This window comes from Heloderma suspectum, chromosome 3, assembly GCF_057233095.1.
Source record: "Heloderma suspectum isolate Gila_16-S chromosome 3, 16-S_ref, whole genome shotgun sequence".
NCBI classification, from domain to species: domain Eukaryota; kingdom Metazoa; phylum Chordata; class Lepidosauria; order Squamata; family Helodermatidae; genus Heloderma; species Heloderma suspectum.
Window position 1 is genome coordinate 314,979,636 of NC_139460.1, and position 27,370 is coordinate 315,007,005.

The following is a 27,370-nucleotide window of genomic DNA, read 5'->3' on the forward strand; positions in this document are numbered from 1 at the left end:
GGGGGTGATGTGCAACTGCCGGCTGGGATTTCCTGCCTCCCCACCATTCAGCACATTGCAATGTACAAGTGGCTTGGAATTGTAGGGGGCAAAGGTGTGACTTCTTTTAAAATTAGCTTGAACCAGCCTTCCTTTTCCAGGGCAGCTGAAACCAAAGTCTGCAAAGTGGATATGAAAGGGGTTACTCCTCTGTAAAATCAGGTTTCCCAAGGCCTTGTGCCCTCCAAAGTGTGGTATTACCGTTCTTACTCCAAAATCTCAATTTACAGCTGATCTATCGCAGCTGAATAGAAGTGAGCACGTGTGGACCCTATGTTAATTGGAAGAATTAATTAGTCACAGATTCCCCCCCCCCAACTTGCTACGCTTTGGCCTGGCCCTCTGTGACTTGGCAGAGTAATTTTGCATAGCACTTACTTTCACATTTCTAGAGTGAATGGGGCGGTTCACAGGCCTAATATAATTTGAATTGATAAAAACACAGATACATACCCAAGATCATAGTGTTAGTATTCCTTTTTCATCCATCTGTGATTCCATTTCATTACTGCCTGGGTTCCTCACTTTACAGCACATACAGACTTTTTTTCCCACTCGAAGATATACATGGTTCCTGGCAGCCTTACCAGTCTGCCCTCAGGTCTGGTGGTGCTGCTGCTGAATGCCAGGTCGGCCCAAAATAAAATCTCCCTTATCCATGATTTGATTGTGGATAAGGGGGCTGGCCTGGTATGTATTACTGAGACCTGGGTGGGGGAACTGGGAGGGGTCACTGTCTCCCAGCTGTGCCCTCCTGGGTACTCAGTGCAGCACCAACACCGACTTGAGGGTTGGGGAGGGGGGGTTGCCATGGTCTATAGGAATTCAATCTCCCTCTCCAGGCTTCCTGCTCATTCGAGTGCAGATCTTGAGTGTTTGTACCTTGTGTTGGGTACCCAGGACAGATTAGGGATTCTGTTGGTATACTGCCCACCCTGCTGCCCATCAGAGTCCCTGCCTGAGCTGATGGAGATGGTCTTGGACTTGGTGCTGAGGACCCCTAGGATGATGGTCCTGGGGGATCTCAACTTCCATGCCGAGGCCGCTGTATCCGGGGTGGCTCAGGACTTCATGGCCGCCATGACAACCATGGGGCTGTCCCAACATGTCATCGGCCCAATGCATATAAAAGGACACATGCTTGATCTGGTTTTCTCAACTGGGCAGGAGGATGGTGATCTGAAAGTGGAGGAGTTAACATCTGTCCTTTTGTCATGGTCAGATCACTTCCTGCTGAGGTTTAGACTCCTGGCAGCCTTCCCACTCTGCAAGGGTGGGGGACCTATTAAAATGGTCCGCCCCCAGAGATTAATGGATTCCGATGGATTCCAGAGGGCTCTGGGGGATTTTCCTGCTGGTATGGCTGGTGCTCCTGTCGAAGCCCAGGTCGCTCTGAGGAATGCAGAGATGACTCGGGCGGTTGACACGTTCGCGCCCAAGCGCCCTCTCCCTCTGAGCAGAGCCCAGCCAGTTCCTTGGTATATACCTGAGCGGAGGGCAATGAAGCAAGAGGGGAGATGGCTAGAACGCAGGTGGAGGAAAACTCGTGCTGAGTCTGACCGAACACAGGTAAGAGCCCACTATCGAGCCTACTCTGTGGCGGTGAGGGTGGAAAAGAGACAGTTCTTTTCCACCAGCACTGCATCTTCTCAGTGTCGTCCAGTGGAGATTTTCTGAGTGGTTCACGGCCTGTTACATTCTGGGCCAGGGAGAGAGATGCTGGAACCCTCAGTGGCACGCTGTGATAAGTTTGCAAGGCACTTTGAAGATAAAGTCGCTCAGATTCGTCATGAATTGGACACCACGATTAATGAAGTTCCATTGGTAGAGGGGTTCAGAGCACCGTCTGGTCCAGTTTTATTGGATGAGTTTCAGTTACTGAGGCCAGAGGATGTGGACAAGGTGCTTGGCTAAGTCCTATCGACCACTTGTGTGCTTGACCCTTGCCCTTCATGGCTTATTAAATCAAACAAGGAGGGGATGTCCGGCTGGGTCCAGGAGGTTGTAAATTCCTCCTTGAGAGAGGGAGTGGTGCCTGCCACTTTAAAAGAGGCGGTAATTAGACCACTCCTGAAAAAGCCTCACCTGGACCCAGAGGATGTTAACAGTTATAGGCCAGTGGCCAACATCCCCTTCCTGGGCAAGGTGCTTGAGCGGGTGGTTGTAGGACAGCTCCAGGCACTGTTGAATGAAACGGATTATCTAGATCCATTTCAATCGGGCTTCAGGCCTGGTTTTGGAACGGAAACTGCCTTGGTCACCCTGTGGGATAACCTCTGCCAGGAGAGGGACAGGGGGAGTGTGACCCTGTTGATTCTTCTCGACCTCTCAGTGGCTTTCGATACCATCGACCATGGTATCCTTTTGAATAGGTTGTCTGGGTTGGGAGTTGGAGGCACTGCACTACAGTGGTTCCGCTCCTACTTGGGTGGCCGATTCCAGAAGGTGGTGCTGGGGGATTAATGCTATGTGCCATGGCACTTGTGCCATGGGGTTCCACAGGGCTCTATTTTATCCCCTATGCTGTTTAACATCTACATGAAACCGCTGGGGGAGGTTATCCGGAGGTGAGGGCTGAGGTGCCATCAATATGCAGATGACACCCAGCTCTACCTCTCTTTCTCATCAAAACCAGGTGAGGCGGTGGCTGTTCTGAATCAGTGCCTGGGCATGGTAATGGACTGGATGAGGGCCAATAAACTGAGACTCAATCCAGACAAGACGGAGGTACTGTTAGTGGATGGTTCGTCTGCCCGGCTAGGTGATATTCAACCTGTTCTGGAGGGGGTTGCACTCCCCCTAAAGGATCAGGTTCGTAGTTTGGGGGTGCTCTTGGATCCAGAACTGTCACTTGAGGCACAGGTGAACTCAGTGGCACGGAGCACTTTTTATCAGCTTAGGCTGGTATACCAACTACGCCCTTATCTGGACAGAGATAGCCTAGCTACAGTTATCCATGCTCTGATAACTTCTTGTCTGGATTACTGCAATGTGTTATACGTGGGGCTGCCTTTGAAATGGTCCGGAAACTTCAGCTGGTCCAAAATGGGGCAGCAAGATTGTTAACAGGGACTGGCCTGCGAGCTCATATTACGCCAGTACTTTTCCAGCTGCCCTGGCTGCCAGTCCATTTCCGGGCTCGATTAAAGTGCTGGTATTAACATTTAAAGCCCTTAACGGCTTGGGGCCAGGTTATCTGAAGGATCGCCTCCTCCCATACATGCCTGCCCGGACCTTAAGATCATCGTCAGCGGCCCTTCTCCATGAGAAGAAGTGAGGCGGGTGGCTACTAGGAGGAGGGCTTTTTCTGCTGTGGCACCCCGGCTCTGGAATGAGCTCCCTAGTGAGGTTTGCCTGGCACCTACATTGTATTCCTTTCGGTGCCAGGTGAGGAACTTTTTATTTTCCCAGGCATTTTAGCATTTTAGCTTTCTAAACTTTTAGCTTTGCTGTTTTAAGTCTGTATTTTAAACTCTTGCACTGCTGCTAGGTTTTATTGTGGTTGTATTGTTATATTGTGGTTTTAATGTTCTATATATTTTAAATTGTTTTATTGTGTGCTGTTTGGTTTTAATTTTTGTGAACCTCCCAGAGAGCTTCGGCTATTAGGTGGTATAGAAATGAAAAAAAATAAAAATAAACAGCAGCTTGCAAGAATGATTTTGATCGAGGGAAAAGGATTAAACAACCCATACCTCATGGCCCCCTGCTTTGATCTAGTTTGGGGCAAGGATGCAGCTTCTTTTATGTGAAAATAAATATGCCTGGAGAGCCAATCATGGTTTTTCTGTGTAATGTATAATTCTCTCTCTCCCCCCTACCCCCAATTCTATTTTGCATTAGAGCCTACTATAAAAATAAGCCTCCTGCCTCCTTACCCAGTTGATACTGTTCTTTACACCAGGGATAGGAAGGCTTCAGGTTTTCGGGATCTATTTTCCCCCCTAGAGCCCCAAGTTCCACCAAACCAGTGCTTGGTGCAAGAGATATATAATTAGAATTAAAGAATGCTGAGCCCAGGAATTTTTTAGTTTGAGTACGAGTGTTGAATGGTGTGCACAGTCCATCCATACAAAAATCCACTCCTAGTTACCTCAAGCTTTCTTCATTTCAGCAGTACAATTTAGGACAGGTGGAGTAATTTCATTGTTGCTATTGTGAAACAATTGGGAGCCCCAAATCCTTGGCAATCTACTGCAGATCAGCCAGAGATTGACCAATAGATCCCAACCTACCTTCTGCCTACCCCTGCTTTACTCATCCTGACTGCATGTACAAAAGACTGTTTAGAAGGTGTGGAAAGGATGGCTCCTTCTGTATTAAGTGATCATGAGTTCAAAGTTATAATCTAGCTGTACCGTACTTGCATATTTGTCCCATACTAGCTTTGGGGACTGGTTGTCCTTATTCAGTATATGTTTACAGGTCTTGAGCCAGCTGTGTTTCTCTATTGGTCTGCATAGCAGCTGGAGATAACAGCAGGCCCAACAAAGGGTCAGCTGCCTGCACAATCTCAAGTATGATGCTGGGATTGACCTGCATGTAACGCCAATTCATGGGTTAAACAATCCATGCATTGGCAAGGCCTCGTGGGAAAGAGCCAGTGTGCTGCCTCCCACCCACTTGCTTACCACTTCCACGTTGCATCCGCTTTGCTGAACAACCCAGGAACGTCCCGTTCCTAGGTTGTTAGTTGTGACATCTGAACCCGGTGCTCTGGGTTATTGAGGGTGAAACAACAGAGTTCTAACCTAACAATAAGCCATAGATTAATGGCTGGGTTATTTCTCCCTTAGTAACCAGAATGCCAGGTTCGGAAGTGGTGAGCGTGTGGGAGGCAGCGCGTTCGCTTGTGCTCAGCCCTGACAACCCATGGTTTAAACAGCCCATGGGTTGTAGTTACATGCAAACCGGGCCATTAAGGGAGCAATCCTATCTAGATAGGCAGCCGCCTCCAAACTCGGAGGCGACCGCCTATCCAAAGCAGGACAGGAGAAGCATGGAGGGGATCGTTCCCTCCATGCTTCTCCTGCCCTGCTTTTTTGGCTAGACAGCCGATTGCAGCTGTCTAGCTGTGGGAGGATGGAGCGGGGAAGGAGGCTGCTGTACGACACATAGGACACACAGGCAGTTAAGCTCTCCCTGCCCCGGAACACCTCCTTTCCGGTTGCCCCACGCTCCTCTTGCGAGTGCAGAGGATGGGGCTGTTCCGTGCTGCCTCTGAGGCAGCGCGGAAGTGGGGGGAGGTTGGTTTCCGGAAAACAACATATCCTATGGCCGTCTAGCCGCTGTCTAGCGGCTATAGGATTGCTCCCTAAGTTGCTCTATGCATGATAGTTATCCCACAACACAGTTTACAGAGAAAAAAAATGGTTTAGTCCTCCAGGAGGAAGATCACATTTTTTAATGCTCCTCCATGAACTAAAATAACATCCTTGGATATGGAAAGCTAGCATGTCAGGAAGAATGGCTGTAGTTTCTGTCATTTTTGGCACATTTGAATAGACGTTAATTTAGACTGGCTAAAAGGAGTGGATTGTTTTCCTGCCCTGCCATGCATGCTTATTCCTGATCTAGTGTTTCTAAACTGAGTTGGTGTTTGTAAAGATGGAAGAGGAGGGTGACAGCATCGTTAAAATGGGTCAATGATATGTTAGGATCCTGCTTGGCTTAGCAAAAGCATCCATTGTTCTGATACAGCTTTGTAAACAACCCCTTGAGGTGTGAGATGGCAACACACCACATTGTGGTATTTCAGTGAAGTCATGGGCTATTTGTTCAGATGTCCCATGCACACTGAACATGCCTCTCAATTTCGGCTATCATGGGGTGATGCATCTGGAGTGTGTGGAGGGAGAAGTTGTGTTTTGAAGGATTCTTTGGGATGCAGCGCGCTTCTGTGAACTCTCTGACCAAAAGACACATTACTCCTCTTGTGTGATAGCTGTGGGTGACAGCTAGGTCACCAAGCCCTGGGGATAGAGGGCAGGTTTTGTCCTGACTTCAGTAGTAACTCTGAGCAGGGCTGGCCCTACCATTACACAGAGTGAAGCAGTTGCCTCAAGTGGCAGATGCTGGGAGGTGGCAGCAAGGTATTGGTGGAGAGACCTGTGTGCCATGTGATCTACTCTGGCCTAATTTAATGCTGCCTTCAGGAACAGTAAAGGATGCTGTCTTATCATCATTGTTAAGACAGAACCATCTGCCAGTATAGTCAGCTTTTGTACATGGAATGGGAGGGGGTGCCTTCCTGTCTTTTGCCTCAGGCAGCAACATGGGCTGGCCTATTCTCTTGGAAGAGTGAACAGTCACTATTCAGAAGGAATAGTGAAGGAAAAAAGGATTCGCTCAAGGGCACCATTGGAATGGCTTTAGACCTCTGATGCCCCCAGCGTATTAAGAACTGAGGCTGATCCAATGTCTGCAGTTCCATAGGTTTTTGTGTATGTTGATAATGTGTGACTGGCCAGTTCCAAGTTTCAGGGGATCCTCTGATGCCCTATGCTGATGGAATCTGACATGGCTACCTGGTGGTAGTGGGCAGCAGGATCTGTACCATTGTTTCAATTTCCCACAATGCCTCAACATAGTGTTGCTCATAGTAGGCATTGTGGGCAATTAAAATGGCAGCTGAGACCACTACTGGTTTCAGGTTTTTGTGGGCCCTTGGGCAAGACACCCTCAATAGGCCCCCTCCATTAGCGAGTCTACCTTCTCACCGCCATTGTCACCATGTGCTGTTGCTCTTTCTCCTTTCTCATTATTGCTACCACTTACTTGCCTGACAGGCAGAGAGCCAGTGAGCAAGTAGGCATGGCATCTGCTGCTTCTCCTCCTCGTCACCATCACCATTGACTGGGCCAGAGCAAGAGGCAGGCGGACAAGCAGGTTGCCACGGTGATGAGGAGGACCAACTCCAAGGGGCTGTTTTCAGTAGGCCCCTGTTAGGGTGTGGGCCCTTGGAAGACCCAGCCACCTTGCATAGGGGCCCCAAGGCAGGCAACTGCACAGCCGTGGGCCCTGCTGAGAAGTTGGTGCCTCAGCAATTGCCTGGATATGCCACTTGCTGACACTTTGCCTTGTCGGGAAGGGTAGTGGTTTATATTCGTGTTGGTGAATAGCAACATTCACATGTGAATACTGATAATTCTGCATGAATTTGGCATGTGCCCCCAAATAAACCTATCATTGCCCCACTTTTGAGGCATACATTGGTGAATGTTAAGAGTCATCTACATTTGCAAATCAGCGTTCACTGATATATCTCTTTAAGTTTTGAACATTCACAAAATTCATCTCAGATTGTTGGTTTTCTCGTGTGAACGTTGACAGTCAACAAGTTGCAGACATTCTCTCTAATCTTTCAAGTCTAAAGTAAGGCAGCCTTCCCCAAGGTGATGCACCCCAATTGTGTTGGACATCAGGCTGGGGATGATAAGAGTTTTAGTCCAACACACCTGGAGTGCACCATGTTTGGGAAAGCTAATATAGAGAGACATCTAAGCTTTGCCCCTTTCACTGCTATTTCGCCAAGTGTTAGGAAGTGTCAAGGGCAACTTTATGGGGTCAGCTTCCACATGAGAAAAAAGAACTGGAGATGCCTGTTTTGTAATATTGGCATACATGTTTATTTTCAAATGTACAGGTTAAGTAGGTGGGAAGCAAAACCATGTGCACAGGCAGCACTAGTCCCAAAGTAACATCATCGTATTACCCCAGTATCCTAGAGCAGTCTTCCCCAACCTGGTGCCGTCCAGGGGGGGAATCTTCATGACAATGGAATGAGAAGCGTGTTGGAGTATTACCCAGATTTTCATGGAATCGGCTTTGGTCTGTCAGGGATACACGAAGCAAGATAAACAGAGGGTACCATACCTTTAAAATCTGATTTTCAGTGGTCACACAGTGCTGAAAGGAGCATACTTCCAGTGGGGAGTAGAACTGAACATCACCAAACTGGCAGGGGCTGCTCAACCAATGAGAGAGGCTTGTTTCCCACCCCTGTCCAGGCTCTCTCCTGCTACTACATTATTATGAATGGAGAGCAACTAATTTTCCCCATGTGTGCAGATTTCCCTGAAGAAGCCAAAATCCCCAGTTCTTGAGTGCAGCATCTGAAGGCTCCTCCTGAGAGCTTCCCCCCAACCCAAATTCTGCCCATTCCAGCAGTCTGCCACGGAGTTATTGCTCCCACCCCATTTTTCCCCATATGCACACTTTTGCCTTGAGAAGCCAAACCCCTGATTCTCGAGTGCAGCTTCTGAAAGATCCCCCTGAGAGCAGCCCAGCCCCCCAATTTTGCCCTATTCCAGCACTTTGCCACAGAGTTATTGCTTCCAACCCACCTTTCTCCCTTTCTCCTTCTCCCTGCTAGCAATGAGAAGCTCCCATAAACCCGGAGGAACATTACTGTGATAAAGTGAGAAGGGACTGTACATAATAACAGAGAAATGACTTTACATTGGAGAAACTACAGAACATCAAAGAAACACAACATCGCAATAGTGATTTAAGAGAGCATCGGAGAAGTGAAAGAGTGCTTTAGGGCCAGTTACTAAAGTCAGCCTTTAACCCTTTCACTGCAGGGGAGCGAGATTTATTTCTTACTTCTGAGTAAACATGCACAGAAGGGGGGATATGTTAAAGATTAAAAGCAGGCTAGCTAAAGTGAATGAGTGTCCCCACTGCTGCGGTAATGTGCTGCTGCACTCGCAGGGATTTTCTAAATGGGAAAACTACTTCCACTGGGGAAACAAGAGGGAATGGGGCATCCCACCTCCTTGACCACATCACTGCTAGGTCACAGAGGCACGCCCAGGATTTAATGCGCGGGACGGGACATGGTACACTGTGGCAAAACTGCCAGGTAGCTGCTTTCAGTAAAAGACTTGGAGTAAAAGGAGTTTCAGAAAATGCAGCATTTCAAGAGGGAAGTGCCTGGTTGGCAGTGACAATGGCTCCTGTCGCAAAGAATTCATACAGCTCTAATTTTGCGCTAAATTGCTTGTGAAGACAGTTGGCAGATGCGCTGGACTACAACTCGCAGCATCCCATTGCTGGGAGTTGTAGTCCAACACATCTGGAGGACTCCAGGTTGAAGAAGACTGTCCTAGAAGTTGTTTCTGCCAGTCAGAAGTCGGTTCAGCCAGAATCTTCTCCGTCTAGCTCTGAACACAAAACTTGTTTTCTTGCCTAACAAATTGGGGGTGGGGATGTTCTTTTTATCCCTACCTAGGCAGGTGGGATGTGATGGATATTCCAATGGCTTGGACAGTAGCTATCAAAAAACCTTACCTGTAATTCTGTAGTTCACCAGGCTATACTAAACTTAATATTTTTGTATAGTTTGCTGAGCTATGAGTGAGAGATTTTGCAAGTTGAAATGCATATTTACAACATTAATGATATTTAGAATGCTAGGGCTAGAGACAAAATGCACAGTGCTGGGACAAGGGTCTTTGCCCCAGCCTTGTTCTTGATATCTTAGATGGGAACATGACCATGTGGCCGCATTTGAGAGAGCTTGGTTTCGGCGATCTGAACGTGTATCCGTGAACGCGGACTGCTTCACCATGTCAAAAATCTCCCCCGTAAGACAGACTTGTGTTGACCAGGCTGTTAATTTGGTTCCTTTTCTCCTAGAACAGCCTCCATTGGTGGCCATTCCACCCAGCTGCATCTTAGGGAAGAGGTGGGGTCCGTCTGCTGGCAGGCAAAAGTGTTCTCGTGCAGGCAGGCCTTTGACATATAAGCTGGTCTGCTGCTGAAGGGGGTTAAACTGGTTGGGTGCTGGCTATAGGCAGTATTGAACGGGACCGCTGCGCTCCCGCTGATTGTATTGTGCCAGGAGGAATGACCGCTTGCACAACAGCCAGATGTCAGGGTGGACACTGAGCCCATAGAATCCCAGAGTAGTTCTGATTCTGAGGAAGAGCAGTCGCTCCTGGGAGAGGAGTGTGCTCCTCTTTCCCAGGACCAACAGCTGACGGAGATTCCTCCCACCAGCATTCCTAGTTTAGTTAGCAGTCCAGGGAGTGACCAGGCACAGATAGCAGACTTGGTGGATGCGCGACGCAGACGCAGAGAGTGGCGCCAGATGGAGGGCGCGGAAAGGAGGCAAAGTGCCAGGCTGGCACGCAAACAACAGCTGCGCCCAGCGGCTCCAAGGGAAAAGGGGAGGGACTCTCCCTAGTCCTTAAGTTCAGGGGTCTGCCAATAATTCCCTTTCAAACGGGGACCAACTGTTCCAACTTAAGGCATAGGTACTGTGCTGCTCAGATCTAGTTGCAAACGGTATAGTTGTTAAGTTGTAAAAGAAGAATAAAGCTTTGAAAGGAATCCCTTTGTCTGTGTCTGGACTTAGCTACTGGATTAGACTGAGAGAGCCCTCCAAGGAGCCCTTGACACCAGCTCACAGTCATGTTATCTGAACTTGCTTATTTTCCTCTTCCTTCCCTGTCCCTCCTTCCTTTTTTTAGATCATGCCTATTAGATTGTAGGCTGTTATTTTAAATTGTAAAATTGGGAGCACTGGGAGAAAGGCGGAATATTTATGTATGTATGTATTTGCGATATTTATATGCTGCTAAATATAATATCCTGGAGGGAGCAATCCTATGGCCACTAGACACTGTCTAGAGGGTCATAGGATATGACGGAACCAACCTCAGAGTCCATGCTCTGAGGTCGATTCCTGGAAAACTGACCTCCCCACATGTCCACGCTGCCTCTGAGGCAGCGCGGAGAAGCCCTGTCCTCTGTGCTCGGAAGAGGAGTGCGGAGCGACTGAAAAGGGGCATTCCAGGGGGTGTTCTGGGGCAGGGAGAGCGGAGCTGTGTGTACGACACATCCAGTGTGTCATACAGAAGCCTCCTTTCCCAATCGCCCCCCTCGCTGTGGCTGGACAGCCGAAAACGGCTGTCTAGAGGAAAATAGCAGGGCAGGAGAGGCGTGGAGGAAATGATCCCTCTGTGCCTCTCCTGCCTTGCTCTGAGTTCGGAGGCGGCCGCCTATCTAGATAGGATTGCGCCCTGAGTGGTTTACATATAAATATTAAAATCGCATTTAAAAACCAATATTAAAAACACAATATTAAAAACAATTCCAATTAACAGTAAAAGCAATTCAAGGAACAATAAGATGAATTAGCATGATTAATTTAATTAGAGCCCAGGGAAAGCCTGGGTGAACAAGTGTGTTTTCAGGAGGTGTTTGAAAGATGCCACATTTTCTGCCTCCTGAAGTGCATGAGGGAGGGTTTTCCAAAGGGTGGGTGCCACTACCGAGAAGACCTGCCATTGGGGTATTGCATGACGAAATTCCCTTAGTTTCGGAATGACCAGCAAGGCCTCCTCTGGTAATCTTAAAGGTCGCATGGATATGTATAAGGGGAGGCAGACTGCTAGGCATCCTGGTCCCATATAAATGTAGGAAGTAAGTGAATAAATAAAACATGGCCATGTGAAACTGTCCTGAGAACACAGACAAATACAAAAACATAAAGTGAAAAATGTAAAGAAAGTGTTGTCTCCCCTCCTCCTGGTGCTTTTGGCAATAAACATGTATTTTCATTTTACATATTTTGTACATATTTCAGGGAACTTCTGACTTTGAGACGTTCAATTGTCCTTTTTCCATTTTGTTTTTATGTTTTGATCAAGAATCTATATAGGATTCAAAAGTGACTCGGCTGCCTAGTGTTGGTCATCTCTCGTTGGAAGATGGGTTATTTTTATAACCCACACACTTCAGATCTCAAGTGTCACCCCGCAGCTCTCTCGGATGAACAGAGAGCCTCACTGATTAGAAAGGCCAAAGAAAATTCCAAAACAATGTTATAGATTTAAATAAGGTAGACCAGCTGGAGGAACTCCTCTGTTACTAAAAGCTTATTAGGAGGCCAAAACTTTGCTAAGACAACTTCCTCTAATTTGTTCCCATGGAGGCTTTCAAGGCGAGGCTGGACAGCCATCTGTCAGGGATGCTCTGACTTGGATTCCTGTATTGAGCAGGGGGTTGGACTCGATGGTCTTGTAGGCCCCTTCCAACCCTACTGTTCTATGATTCTACGATCCAGTAATTTCATAGGGCCTATATTTGAACATAAGCAAAATGTACGTCATTATGATGGGCAGTGTGGATGAGGCATGGGGGGTGCATATGATGCAGACTTCTAGTGGGGCATGGGGCATCTTGGTACTCTCTGTGTGCATTACACCATCACAGCTGGATCCCTGTTGGGAGAAGTTGGCACCCTGTGTTTGGTTCTAGGTTGTCCCCTCTTCCCCCCCACCCCACAGCAATGTTAAGTGGAACAGTTTGTGACTAGTGGCTGCTTTGGGGGTTGGTGGGCACATCTGGAATTTTGAGGAAGTCATGGGTTTCACAAAATGGCTGCCATGGAGGAGCTTGACCATTCATAAAATGGCTACCATGGCAGGTATGGCCAGTCACAAAACACTAATTTCCCAGAAGGCAAGCTGGTGAAGCTGAAAGAAAAGGAACTTGTCCAAGAACCTAAGGACAAGGCAGAGATGTGGTCTGAGCTTCAGAACACAAAACCACTCTTTTGAACCCAAATAAAGATGGTGATGGATGGCACCTCAATTTGAAGTGTGTGCGGGCCTCCAAGTTATTAAAAATAATTTAAAACCTTAAGAAAGAAAATAAAAAGCAGGAGAAGCTGGGAGCCTGGTGGGCACCATGAGATGTATATGTGGGCCAATTGGTGTGCATGCGCCCCGTGACAGAGAGGGCTATAAAGTCATGGACTTGGGGACACCTTTAGGGATGGAACCTTTCCTGTGCCCCAGGTGACCTCATTTTCTTGAGTGAAGAATGGGTTTTATCCCAGATTGCACCCTGTTTACATTGCCCCATAGAACCTGGTGGGAGCCACTGAAAACAAAGCCACCTCCCTGCTGCAGCACATCCTCCCTCACTCCTCTGGTCAGCTCATCTTCCCCATCCCCAAGTTCTGTCCTTTAGTTGCACCACAGTGTGACAAGATCCAGTAATCCTATAAAAATTAGTGTGACCTGCAACAAAGCGTTGCAGTATATTCCCACCTCTTCCAGGATACATCGCTGTATAGTGCAGGGAGGGGATTGTTTAAAATCACTTCAATCCTAATCCCACCCCAGGATGCTTATTATAGGCTGTTAGGGGCTTAAAGAGGCCAAATTTTGGAATTCCCTCTGAAGGTGTGTTCACCTGACACCTTCATTACTATCTTTCAGGCAGGAGGCAAAATCTGTCCTGTTCTCTTAAGCTTTTAATGGCATTTAATTTTTCAAATATTTTGGCCACCTAATGCGAAGAGAAAACTCTCTGGAAAAGACCCTGATGCTGGGAAAGACTGAAGGCAAAAGGAGAAGGGGACAGCAGAGGATGAGATGGCTAGATAGCATCACCGATGCAATGAATATGAACTTGAGCACACTCCGGGAGAGAGCGCAGGACAGGAAGGCCTGGCGTGCTATGGTCCATGGGGTCACGAAGAGTCGGACACGACTGAACGACTGAACAACAAAATTGTTTTTATATTCTTTGTCATCTTCTCCCATCATCCCCCTGCCTCAACTTGGAACTGATTTTTATTACTGGCTTCTTATTTCTTTGTGTGCTGTTGTTAGTTGTTTTGTTTTGTTTTAAACTAAGATTTTTATTGAGTTTTGTTTTTAGTTTACAACACCATTGCAAACACAACCATGCCACAAAAAGGCAAACTAAAATAGAACCAAAAAGCTGGTAGAGAAGGGAAGAGAGGAGAGGGGAAGGGGTGTAATGATTTTATGGGTTTTGCTCCTTTCCTGAGGTTCAGTTTTTGGGAGTGTCACAAACAAGTGTCTTTACCTTCAGCGGTGTTGGCTCCAGGTTTTTGAAGGCCCTTGGGCAAGACACCCTCAATGGGCCCCCTCCCTCAGTGAGTTTTCCTTCTCACTGCCCTTGCCATTCAGCTGCTACTGCTCCTCATCTCTCTTTCTCATCCTTGCTGCCACTTGCTTGCTTGGCAGGCAGAGAGCCAGTGAGCAAGTAGGCAGTGGCATCTACTGCTCCTCCTTCTCACCACCGCCGTCGTCTAGGCCAGATTGAAAGACAGGTGGACAAGCAGGTTGCAATGGTAGAGAGGAAGAGCAGCTCCGGAAGGCTCTTGTCAGTGGGCCCCTGCTGTGCTGTGGACCCTTTGCAGGTGCCTAAACATGACTACTCTTGAAGATGTACCTTTGATGCCAGCCCTGACCTTCAGTGAGAGCTATAGTTCGGTATAGGCTTGCCATACAGTTTGGTTGGCATTTAATTCCTGCAATCAAAGATATGTAGCTAGTGTGCGTATCGTGAGTGAAGATGGGTCTTATGTCCATTGGTGGATTGGGTGTGTTTACTTTTGCTATAACATTTGGTGACCAGCCGGAGACAACTAATCCATTTTTGCCGGCATGTGGTAATGTTTCATACCATTGGGAGGTATCCTATCAATATTCTTTTCGTGAATTTTAGCTCTGATTCCAGGACTAGGTTGAGATGGTCTGGACCTCTGTTCAGAACTGAGAAACAACAGGAGAGTACCACATCTTGTGTGTTTATGAACCTTCTGTCATTGCACTGCCAATGATTATTTATTTATTTGTTGCATTTTGTAACAACTGCAGGAGGGCAGCATATTTTCTTTTGAAAAATGTAAAGTGGACAGTATATCCTATACAACAATTTATAAGGTGTAGTCTCAAATCTGTAGTTGAGGTTTTAACTGAAGAAGGTGACCCTTCCATTGGGTTGGGAAGATTTGATTCTTCAGTTCCCTGTTCCATTCTGCCCGAGCAGGTATTATATCAAATTTAGTTCTAGCTATAAGCCAACTGGCTTGGGTAGTGCTGGTAAGCAGAGTAGGTTCTCTAATATCGGGGCAGTTCAGAAGCACGAAGGGCAAGAGGACCCAATTTAGAAACTAGCACATGTTTCAGTTGTACCTACTGCCACTTGGAGGGGTCAGGTAGTTCATATGTTTTTTGGAAGTAAGAAAAAAGAAGAAAATTATTTTAACTGGTCCAACTTGAGAAATTATCAGCAATTTTGAGTTCTGGATTATGCCAAATTGTTAACTTTTCATGGGTGAGCTGGTCAAAATTGTGTTGACTGCCTAGAATATGCTGTACAACTTGGTGTAGAGGGGAGAGATAGTGGGGACTTCATTACCAACCCTATGGATATGTTCGGAACCAAGGACTGTCCAACTTGTCAATGGAGAAAGGGCGAGGTATTCTAGTATTGCCAAGGTTGATGTTTGATACAAGGGTACTAGCTGCCATGCATGTACGGTGGAGAGGAGAAAAGTTCCTCCTTCTTGGATCAGAATTTTATGTAATGACAATCTGGAGTCTTCTGTGCTCCGTATAAAGGTGTTGCTGATTTTTAAAGAAGGAATTGTTTCTTTCTGTTTTATTGTTTAAGTTGTAGCTGCCTTAAGACCTTGGTGAGAAGGAAGCAGGAAATACGTTCCAAGAATAACATACATACATGCATTAATTTTACCACAGTGGTCTTCCCCCCAAACAGACAAGTTGTTGGCCTGGATTGTGAGTTATAAAAACTAGTTCATCTTAACCATACCATCTCTGTGGTATGTATGACATTTATTGCAATTCTATCAAATCTCTTACCCCAGGTTGATAAAAGCCAGCTTAAAAAAGACACAGTATTTCTAGAACAGCTTTCCCCTGCCCTTCAGAAGTTATGGACTTCAACTCTCATCATCCCCAGCCAGCATGGTCAGTGGTCAGGAATGCTGGGAGCTGTAGTCCAAAATATCTGGAGGGCCCCAGGCTGGGAAGGCTGTTCTAGAAAGCACCGAGGCTCTGATGTTTGGTGGAATTCTAGAGGAGGGGCCTAGGGGTAGGATCTAACAGGGGTCCTGTGACCTGCCCTTTCCAGAAACAAGCATTTCCATTGTAGGTGTGCTTCTCAAATATGGCTACTGAGATTATTTTTTTTTCTTCAGACCCTTCTTGAGGCTTGTTATCTACTGAACAATACCATTTTGACCTCTTTGTGTTTTGGAGGAACACACTGCTTAAAAAGGGGGTGGGAAGGATTCTTCCAGAATTACACAGGTATCTCTCCCTCACACTTCCTTCCTTTTGAAAGGTTATTTTTGCAGTGTGCCTTCAGCATATTTGGTCATAATGTTTTCTCAAATATTAGATGTTCCACATTAATGGGTTAAACAGGCATCAGTACTTGAATCTTGAATTGTTGGCTCTAGATGTGTCTTGGCTGGCTTCGATGAATAGCATGAAATTCTTTGCAGGATTTAGTAAGGTGATTGGATGGTTTGGGCACTCCAGCAAGCCTTTATAGAAAAGGCACTTCATGCATAGGAACATGAACACTAGGCTTCCAAATAAGCCCAGAAAAATTATTGGCACACACAATGTTTAACATGTCCAACCTTCATACCGTTACATGCATCTCACATGCCTGAGCTTTGAGTCAGAGCTTACCTGGGTTTGAAGGAGGCGCTACTGGAGACTTCAGAAGGTTTTTAAAATAAATACAAGGTGAGAAAAGGTGGAGGAACACAACTTAACACTCCTATCAGCAGCAGATCCACTGCCCTTAGTTCTCTCTGGCTGGGTTCACATAAAATAAGCCAGAATTCAAGAGAATCCTGGCTTACTGTTCACAAGCCGGCATGCTGGTGCATGATGCCTGATTGCTCCCACTTGGCTCTTCCTGCCAGTGAGAATGGTTTCAGTAACAAAGAACTCAAAAGCAAGGAAAGGCTTAGTGTTACATCTGACCCAGCTCCTGGCTTGTCACTCCCCTAGCAAAACAGAGTCTGAAGCTAGAGTTGGAAGCCTGCTTACAATTCTTGGCTTGTTTGGGAGTGTGACGTTCCCACCTGAGGTTCCACCTTTCCCCAGCCTCCTCCTCCGAAACTGAGATCCAAACTCCTCAGGAACGCCTGCTTTCACTTTGGGACAGCTGTACCCACCGTTCCACAAGTTTCAGCCCTTTCACTCTCTCTGGGTTCCGGAGAAACTCAGTATGCTCAAATGGTTCTCTCAACCCGCTACAGGAGAAGTCACCAGGAAACAGATATAATAAAGGTAGTGTAAAAATCAATCAACCTGTGGGAATTTGGATTTTTAAAAACAAAGATTTATTTGAAACATGAAAAGTTATAAGTTATTATTATTAATCAATGCTTGTTCATGACTTCCCTACCTACTCTACCCCTCCTAAAATCACACACACAAACCCCACTACCTAGATGTTGCTTTTTCAGTCCATAAACCCTGTCTAACCAACTCACTGCCAGTTCATTCCTTTTATAACCTCAGAATCCTCACACATGTACAAGCCCCTCCCACCTTTCAGTCACTTCCAAACGGTTACCCGGGTCACATTTAGCAATGAAAACACATACATTACTATAATAGGCATATGTTACAGGGAGCAACGAGTCAAGAGCTGGGTTTGGATGTAACTCCAATCTTTTTCTTGCTGGTGAGTTCCTGATCACTGAAGATGCTCCCTCTGGCAGGACTGATTTGGCAGGGAGCACCATCACACTTGCTCATGTACGGTAAAGGGGGATTCTAGCATATCATTTTGTGACGGCATCCAAGCTAACTGTGATTTGTTTTACACACACATACCATTTTATCAGCCCCTCTCCTAAATCAAGGCAGCTCAGAAAAGGTGTCCCACCATCCTTTTTTTTCCATTGAAAACATTCCAGAAAGGTCTCACCATTGCTTTATGGCAAACCGACAGTAATAGCTGAATTCACAGTGATCAGGTAGCAATTGTACAACAATATTGCAAGCGTTGTTCCAAGGGTGCAAGGGAAAAAATGCTCTGTTTCTACACAGTCTGTTTTTTTTTAATATGCTGCCATAGGCAAGAAGACAATTGATAAAGGCCTAACTTGCTATGTTGAAGGATTCCATCAGGTTTATCTTATATATAATTGTTCTCTCTGGTTCTCTTCAGGATTCTGAAGGAGGCCTCTATGTCTGCATGAACACTTTCCTTGGATTTGGAAGGGAACATGTGGAAAGGCATTATCGGAAGACAGGACAATGTGTGTATATGCATTTGAAACGGCACATGAAGGAGGTAAGTACTGGTGTAGGCAAGGCGCTTGAGGGCTGTTATGACAGTTATTTTTTCCTACATAAGAATTAAAATTTGTCTGAAAAATGTAAGTGATGAATGGCATTATGAGTGTGTTTTGTGGAAGTGCTGCCAGCAGCAATTCCTTCATTCACACACTGTGTTGATGCACATTCCCCTCAATGTGAGGTGTGACGTGTATAGCAGTCCTTGATTTTGTTGTCACATAAGGTATGTGGCTAAAGATATACAATTTCTGGAAATTTTGAAGCCTTGGGGAAAAGCCTGTTTTTTTTCTGAGTGGCTTTGGAAAAAAACTGAAATCTGGGGAAAATGTGCAGGGGCTGTGCAGGAGGCATGCCAGAGTTCTTTAGAAGAATGTTAGACTTGCAAAAGGTAGATAGTTTAGAAAACCACAAATTTAGTATGCAGAGGTGCCAATAGGTTCACTTGCTTATTTTCCCTTGATTTCCTGTACTTTCACATGGCATTCCTTTTGACTTAACTTCAGTGGTTCTATTCCTATGTCCTTCTCTGCTGTCCCCTGACCTGATTATCTCCTGTTCCTCTCTACTCCTCAGGTCTCCCTGATCCCTACAGCCCAGCACTTTACTTTCTCCAAATAACACAAGAATCTCACCACCTGTGCACCCTCCCCCATGCTCACACTGAGGACAAGGCAAAATAATGATAAAAACTCAAATGGCTGATGAGTAGTTTTGGAAGGTGTGAATATATTTATTTTACTTTCAGAAAATTTTCTGTGTTGTTCAATGGGGCACTTTCCCTGAGGCTCCAACAGTATATTCTTGTCGGCAACTAGTTTTGCTAGTGGGCCCCCTCTGAGGAAAGAGTCGGATTGTATGGGTGAAGACCAGTTGCCAGATTGCATTACTACGAATACCAGTTCTTCACATCCCTTTTTTGCCCCTGATAACTTGGGGGCCCAATGATGCCCCTCAGGGGTGTGTGTGATCCTTTCACTGATCCTCACATGGTAGAAGAGCAGGATTGTGCTTTGCCCATCAGCCATGCCAGTCTCACCTCCAGGTCTGCTTGGTACCCACATTCACAGAGGCCAGTCGGCGTAGGCCTAATCCTTCCAAGCAGGAAACGCCCACACACAATCACGTTGCCACCAGGACCTTTAAGGCTCAGGTCCAACCCACACTCAGTTCTCTATCTGTGAGGACACACTTGTTTATAGTATCACCTGTATTGTTTCCTATATTATTCCTTTATTACCTTCCCCTTACATATCCAAGATTAGACATCTGTCAGGGCTCAGGGATGCTTTGACTTGGATTCCTGCATTGAGCAAGGGGTTGGACTCGATGGTCTTGTACACCCCTTCCAACCCTACTATTCTATGATTCAAGAAGGCATAGGACTTGGTTAAAGAAATAAACTTTATTAATTAACCCCCATACTCTATATGTGTAGGCCCTATTCCAGTGTTGCGGCCAACATGTGAATGTCAGATGGAGTCTCAGGCGGGGTGAGACCCTGGTCCTCCATTGTGCAGAGACTCTAAAATAGGGATAGGCAGCATGGCGCCCATAAGCACCAGTGTACCTTAGACACCTTCCTTGTACCCTTAGACACCCCAAGGTGCCCTACCCCTCCTATTCTTTTTTTTTAAAAAAACTTTCTTACTGGCAACTGGGATCACTTCAAAGCAAAATGAGGCCCTCTAACTGCTCCTATCTTTCCTGTCCCCCCAACCCCCATGAACGCCTTGGGCTCAGAGACAACCTTAAGCCAAATGGGCTCAGAGACAACCTTAAGCCAATTGAAGATGGTGGGTGGCTGCAGGCCAATGCTTTCATCTGCAGCATGTTCATTTTGTGGTGGTGCCCCAGACAGTTTCTCAAATTGCTAAATTTGCCCATAGGCCCCAAAAGGTTGCCTATTCCTGCTCTAAATCATAGGAACTGTGTGTGGACCAGCCAAATAGAAAGATATGTAGTAAAAGGAGTTCTACACAGTGACTCTGCTGGGTCTGAGCCCCTCCCCCCTTCTCCCCCCATGCTCCGCCACTGCCTCCTCTCTTTCTCCCCCCATGTTCCTCCACCCTCTCCCTTGGTGTCCTGAGCGCTCCACTCTCTTCCCCCATCCCAGTTTATCAAGTCTTTCTCATTCAGTCAGGCAGGTGTGCTGTGCAGCAAAGCACCTCCTGACAACACTGTATCCACTTGCTGCATGGTGTGCCTGCCTGACAAAATTTCTAAAAAGGAAAAAAGGATGTTGTGTGATGATAGGCACCAGCCCTGTATGTGGCTGTGCATGCTATGTGCTGACATGGCACCTCTTTCCTGACACCCCTCATCATCTGCTGCCACGGTCTCCTCTGGCAGTTTTTTTGGGGGGCTGGTCTGGCACCCCAAAGTCCAGTCCTAGCAGAGCCACTGGTTATACATTGCAGGTATTAAGAAGGTGTGCTTGGCGTATCATGGTACACGTACGTTTTGAGTTAGACCTCCACTAAAGATGGCTCAAGGGGTTACAAAGGCTATTGAAAGTGTGACTTACTTCATAGACAGTCTCAATCCTGCTTAGGATAAGGATTATTTGTAGGTAAACCATCATATTTTAGTAGCAAGCTTTGAATGATCCGCACAGTCGCAGGGTTGTTAACAAGCCACTGTGGCTTGTTAACCACCCTACACGTGCCGGTTGCGTGCCGGCTGTGTTTGCATAATTACCCTCACTGGCGCGGCTTCTGGTGTTGTGCAAACCCAGTGAGGGTGGCTTTTTGGGCTGGGTAACAAACCACCTCTCAGCCTTAGAACAGCCTATGGGTTCTGGGTGGTTTGTTACCCACCCCAACAAGCCGCCCGCACCAGCTTCGCATGACATGAGAAGCTGCACCAGTGAGGATAATTATGCAAATTCATCTGGCATGCAACTACTATGCACAGCATGGTTAACAAGCCATGTTGGCTTGTTAACCACCCTGCGATTGTGTGAACCAGGTCACTGTGAAGCCCTTTAGATCCAACCTGAGATAGTGGGGCAGTTCACACAACATGCTAACCCACAGTGGTTGAGTGTGGGTTGTTTTGAACCCTGTGTTGTTTGTTGAATCATGGGTTAATGTGAATGCAGCATGTTTTACACAACAGTTATTGTGTTGTCTGAACGCAGCCAGGGTGGCTTGTTAACAATGCAATGTGGCTTGTTAAACAGCCTGAACAACCCAACAACAAACCATGGGCTCTCAAAGAGGCTCGTTCAAGACAATAAGCCACTCTGTGTGATTAACAAGTCACCCTGGTTGCGTTCAGACAACACGCTAACCCATGGTTCAACAAACAACCCATGGTTCAAAACAACCTACACTCAACCACTGAGTGTGGGTTAGCATGTTGTGTGAACAGTCCCTTTAATTCTATTTTGGTTCTCAAGTCTTGGGTGTCTGGGAGTGGACTGAATTAACTGTTAAGCAAAGAATGCTGTGGCTTAAGATTCTGGCTACAGTGAAGTTATCTGCAAACTCTCTGGTGCACAGAAGGTGTAATATTTACTTTCCTGCTGTGATGCATATCAAATGTGGTGGCTGTTCCCTTATCAAGATATGATGGTACTAGCTTGGATGGCTTAAAAATGAGTCCACAAGTCCATGAAGGTATAGTTAAATAGTAGCAATTACTAGCCCTGACAGATAAAAATAGAAGAGGCATCCCTGGCCAGCAGAGAAATTCTGCCTTCCTTTTTGTGGGCTTGTGGCCAGGCACTTGCTAAATTTGTCAGGACTAGGCCATGTCAGGTCATGGTTAGAGGGTGCATACCACACCCACCCCAAGGGTTTCCTTTGGAACGCTTGTAAGCATTGGCTTGGAGAGAAGCTTGTTGGTGCATAATTTGCTATTAGTGTTGCTAAGGAAATACACCAGGGTTGGGGAATGTGAGGCTGTCCAGATGTTGCTGGACTGCAACTGCAAGCATCCCTCCCCATTGATCCTGCTGGCTAGGGCTGATGGGAGATGCAGACGAACAACATCTGGAGGGCCACACGATCCCTGTCCTTGGAGTACACAGAAGCCCTACTCTCCTGAATGCTGAAGGTCCTGCTCTCCTACCCTCAGGATTCTGAGACTGCATAAGATGCTGCCCACAGTTTTCAAGAGTAGCCCCAGTGTCATAAGGACTTGTAACTTGGTTTAAAAAGTAAGCTGAGATTCTTTTATGAGTTTCTGCTGGGCTTTAAAAACCTGGCTGTTCAGGCGGGCATTTGGGGTTGGTTAGGGTTTTTTAGAGCAGTGTTGTTTTGTTATGTTGTTTTTGTTCAGTTGATTATGTAAATTTGTTGTATTTCGTGTTATTAGTATTGTATGCCACCTAGAGTGGCTGGGTAGCAGGCCAGATGGGCAGCTAATAAATCAAATACACACATACATGCATACATACCAAATGCATGCAATATGCTTACCATTACATACAGGGAACTTTGGGTTCTATTCTTAAAGGCAGCCTAAAAATAATTGTAAGTAAAATAAATAAACTCTGGAGTAGGGGGGCATAGCCACTTTCTGTGGGGCCCAACCAAATCAAAGGCAAGGGAACTGCTGATAGTATTCTGACCAGGGATCCAAAGAGAGGTCTGCACCATTTTGGATAAATATAAACAGATGAAGCTGCCTTATACCAAGTTGGATTACTGTTTCATCTAGCCCAGGATTGTCTGGTTAGCTTAGAAGCAGTTCTTACAAGGTCTTGGTGGTCTATACCACCAAGCTATGGCCCCTCTGTTTTCAGGCCCAGACATGAACAGGGATTCCCAATGTTGCTGTTTTATTTAATAGATGTATATACTGCTTCCCATATTTAAAAGAACATTTCTAAGCGATTTACAAGAGAATTAAAATACATTAAAATACATAGTAATATACATTAAAATACAATTAAAATATATAATACCTGCTAAATATATATATATATAAAACATTGACAAAAACATTAAAAACATTAAAACCAATACAACACTATAATTAGCAAATTCCGCAGCACAGTCACTAAGGGAAGGCCTGGGTGAAGAGATGGGTCTTTAATTGGCGCCTGAAGCATACTACAGTTGGTGCCTCCTAAATAGCAGGGGGGAGGTAATTCCATAAGGTGGGTGCCACCACAGAAAAGGCCTGCTTCTGTGTTGCTGCAAGATGGCAATCTGCAGGTTGTGGTGCAACCACTAAGGCCTCCTCTGATGATCTTAATGATCTCACAGGTCTGTATTGGGGAAGGCAATCTGTCAGGTAACCTGGTCCCAAGCTGTTCAGGGCTTTATATACCAACAGCCAGAACTTGGACTTGTTGTTGTTGTTCAGTCGTGTCCGACTCTTCGTGACCCCATGGACCATAGCACGCCAGGCCTTCCTGTCCTGCGCTCTCTCCCGGAGCGTGCTCAACTTGGACTTGGCTCAGTAGCTAATAGGTACCTGGTACAGTTGCTTCAACACTAGTGTAATATGTGCATGGCCAGGCGCCCCGCTTAGCATCGTGGCTGTCGCATTCTGTACCAGCTGCAGCTTCCGGACCAAGCACAAGGATAGTCCCACATAAAGCGCAATTGTTGTTGTTGTTGCTGCTGCTGTTGTTGTTCAGTCGTTCAGTCATGTCCGACTCTTCGTGACCCCATGGACCATAGCACGCCAGGCTTTCCAGTCATGCGCTCTCTCCTGCAGTGTGCTCAAGTCCATATTCATTGCATTGGTGATGCTATCCAGCCATCTCATCCTCTGCCGTCCCCTTCTCCTTTTGCCTTCAATCTTTCCCAGCATCAGGGTCATTTCCAGTGACTTTTCTCTTCGCATTAGGTGGCCAGAATATTTGAGCTTCAGCTTCAGGATCTGTCCTTCCAATGAGCACTCAGGGTTTATTTCCTTTAGAATGGACTGATGTGAACTCCTTGCAGTCCAGGGGACTCGTAAGAGTCTTCTCCAGCACCACAGTTCGAAAGCATCAATTCTTCGGCGCTTAGCCTTCCTTATAGTCCAGCTCTCACAGCCATACGTTGCTACTGGGAAAACCATAGCTTTGATTATACGAACCTTGGTCGGCAAGGTGATGTCTCTGCTTCTTACTATGCTGTCTAGGTTTGCCATAGCTTTCCTCCCAAGGAGCAAGCGTCTTTTAATTTCATGGCTACAGTCACCGTCTGCAGTGATCTTGGAGCCCAAGAAAATAAAACCTGTCACTGCTTCCATTTCTTCCCCTTCTATATGCCAGGAAGTGATGGGGCCAGATGCCATGATTTTAGTTTTTTTAATGTTGAGTTTCAAACCAGCTTTTGCACTCTCCACTTTCACCCTCAACAAGAGGCCCTTTAGATCCTCTTCGCTTTCTGCCATTAGGGTGGTATCATCTGCGTATCTGAGGTTGTTGATAATTCTCCCGGCAATCTTAATTCCGACCTGTGATTCATCCAACCCGGCATTTCTCATGATGTACTTTGCATATAAATTAAATAAGCAGGGCGACAATATGCAGCCTTGTCGTACTCCTTTCCCAATTTTGAACCAATCGGTTGTTCCATGTCCGGTTTTCACTGTTGCTTCTTGACCCTCGTACAGATTTCTCAGGAGACAGGTAAGGTGGTCTGGTACTCCCATCTCTTTTAAGAATTTGCCAGAGTTTGTTGTGATCCACACAATCAAAGGCTTTAGCATAGTCAGTGAAGCAGAAATAGACATTTTTCTGGAATTCTCTTGCTTTCTCCATGATCCAGTGAATGTTGGCGATTTGATCTGTAGTTCCCCTGCCTCTTCGAAACCCAGCTTGTACTTCCGGTAGTTCTCAGTTCACATACTGCTGAAGCCTAGCTTGTAGGATTTTGAGCATCACCTTGCTGGCATGTGAAATGAGCGCAACTGTGCGGTAGTTTGAACACTCTTTGGCATTGCCCTTCTTTGGAATTGGAATGTAAACTGACCTTTTCCAGTCTTGTGGCCGCTGTTGAGTGTTCCAAATGTGTTGGCATATTGAGTGCAGCACTTTAACAGCATCATCTTTTAGGATCTTAAATAGCTCAGCTGGAATACTGTCATCTCCGCTAGCTTTGTTGTTACTAATGCTTCCTAAGGCCCACTTGACTTCACTCTCTAGGATGTCCGGCTCAAGTTCAGTGACCGCACTATCCTGGCTATCAGGGACATTAAGATCTTTCCTGTATAGTTCTTCTGTCTATTCTTTCCACCTCTTCTTAATCCCTGCCTTCTTTGTCCTTTATCATGCCCGTCTTTGCACAAAACGTTCCCTTGAGATCTCCGATTTTCTTGAAGAGATCTATAGTCTTTCCCATTCTGTTGTTTTCCTTGATTTCTTTGCATTGTTCATTTAAGAAGGCCTTCTTGTCTCTCCTTGCTATTCTCTGGAACTCTGCATTCAGTTGGGTATATCTTCCCCTTTCTCCCTTGCTTTTCGCTTCCCTTCTTTTGTGAGCTACTTGTAAAGCCTCATCAGACAGCCACTTGGCTTTCTTGCATTTCTTTTTGTTTGGGATGGATTGAGTTGCTGCCTCCTGAACAGTGTTACGGACCTCCGTCCATAGTTCCTCAGGCACTCTGTCTATCAGGTCTAATCCCTGAAATCTATTCGTCACCTCCACTGTATATTCATAAGGCATATGATTTAGGACATACCTGAATGGTTTAGTGGTTTTCCCTACGTTCTTCAATTTAAGCTGAAATTTTGCAACAAGAAGCTCATGATCTGAGCCACAGTCAGCTCCAGGTCTTGTTTTGACTGACTGTATAGAGCTTTTCCATCTTTGGCTACAAAGTACATAATCAATCTGATTTCAATATTGACCATCTGGTGATGTCCATGTGCAGAGTCGCTTCTTGTGCTGTTGGAAAAGAGTGTTTGCTATGATCAGCGTGTTCTCTTGGCAAAACTCTATTAGCCTTTGTCCTGCTTCATTTTGTACACCAAGACCATGCCTGCCTGTTATCCCGGTGATTTCTTGACTTCCTACTTTAGCATTCCAGTCCCCTATGATGAAGAGGAGATCTTTTTTTGGTGTTAGTTCTAGAAGGTGTTGTAGGTCTTCATAGAACCGATCAACCTCAGCTTCTTCAGCATCAGTGGTTGGGGCATAGACTTGAATTACTGTGATGTTGAATGGTTTGCCTTGGATTCGTACTGAGATCATTCTATTGTTTTTGAGATTGTACCACAGTACTGCTTTTCCCACCCTTTTGTTGACTATGAGTGCTACTTCATTTCTTCTAAGGGATTCTTGCCCACAGTAGTAGATATAATGGCCACCTGAATTAAATTCGCCCATGCTTGTCCATTTTAGTTCGCTGATTCCCAAGATGTCAATGTTCAATCTTGCCATCTCATGTTTGACCACCTCCAGCTTACCTTGATTCATTGATCTGACATTCCAGGTTCCTAAACAATATTGTTCTTTACAGCATTGGATTTTCTTTTCCCCACCAGACACATCCACAGCTGAGTGTCCTTTTGGCTTTGGCCCAGCCGCTTCACTCTTTCTGGCGCTACTTGGAAATTCCCTCTGCTCTTCCCCAGTAGTATATTGGACACCTTCCAACCTGAGGGGCTCATCTTCTGGCGTCATCTCTTTTAGCCTTGTGATACGTTCCATGGGGTTTTCTTGGCAGGAATACTGGAGTGGGTTGCCATTTCCTTCTCCAGTGGACCACATTTTGTCAGAACTCTCTACTATGATCTGTCCGTCTTGGGTGGCCCTGCACGGCATAGCTTATGGCTTCATTGAGTTATGCAAGCCCCTTCGCCACAACAAGGCAGTGATCCATGAAGGGGCATAAAGCGCATTATAGTCATGTAAACATGAGGTTACCAGTGCATGGACTACAATGGCCAGGCTATCCCTTTCCAGGAAAGGGAATAGTTGATATAGCAACCAGAGTTGGTAATAGGCCACCGAAGTCTCTTGGGCCTCTAATGACAATGATGAGTCCAGGCGCACCCCCAAACTACATACCCATTCTTTCTGAGGGTATGCAATCCTGTTTAGAACAGGTAAATTCCCAAATTCCTGTCCCTGGGAACCACCCGCCCACTGTCTTGTAGGATTCAATCTCAGTTTGTTGGTTCTTATCCAACCCATCACTGCATCCAGGCACTGGTTTGGAACATGCACAGCCTCTCTTGATTCAGATGTTACAGAGAAGCAGAGCTCGGTGTCATCAGCTCTATGACACCTTGCCCTATCTCTCCTAATGAT

The 27,370-nt window shown here is 46.1% G+C and overlaps 1 protein-coding gene across 3 annotated transcripts in view; it reads left to right on the forward strand.

The window, feature by feature from the left end:
- Nucleotides 1–27,370, forward strand: part of USP13 (ubiquitin specific peptidase 13) — a 144,244-nt gene that overhangs the window by 7,362 nt on the left and 109,512 nt on the right. For all 3 annotated transcript variants that reach the window (XM_084847557.1, XM_084847559.1, XM_084847558.1), the window contains exon 2: nt 18,037–18,162. In XM_084847557.1, coding sequence (XP_084703683.1) covers nt 18,037–18,162 — 126 coding nt within the window. The remainder of the gene's footprint in view (nt 1–18,036; nt 18,163–27,370) is intronic.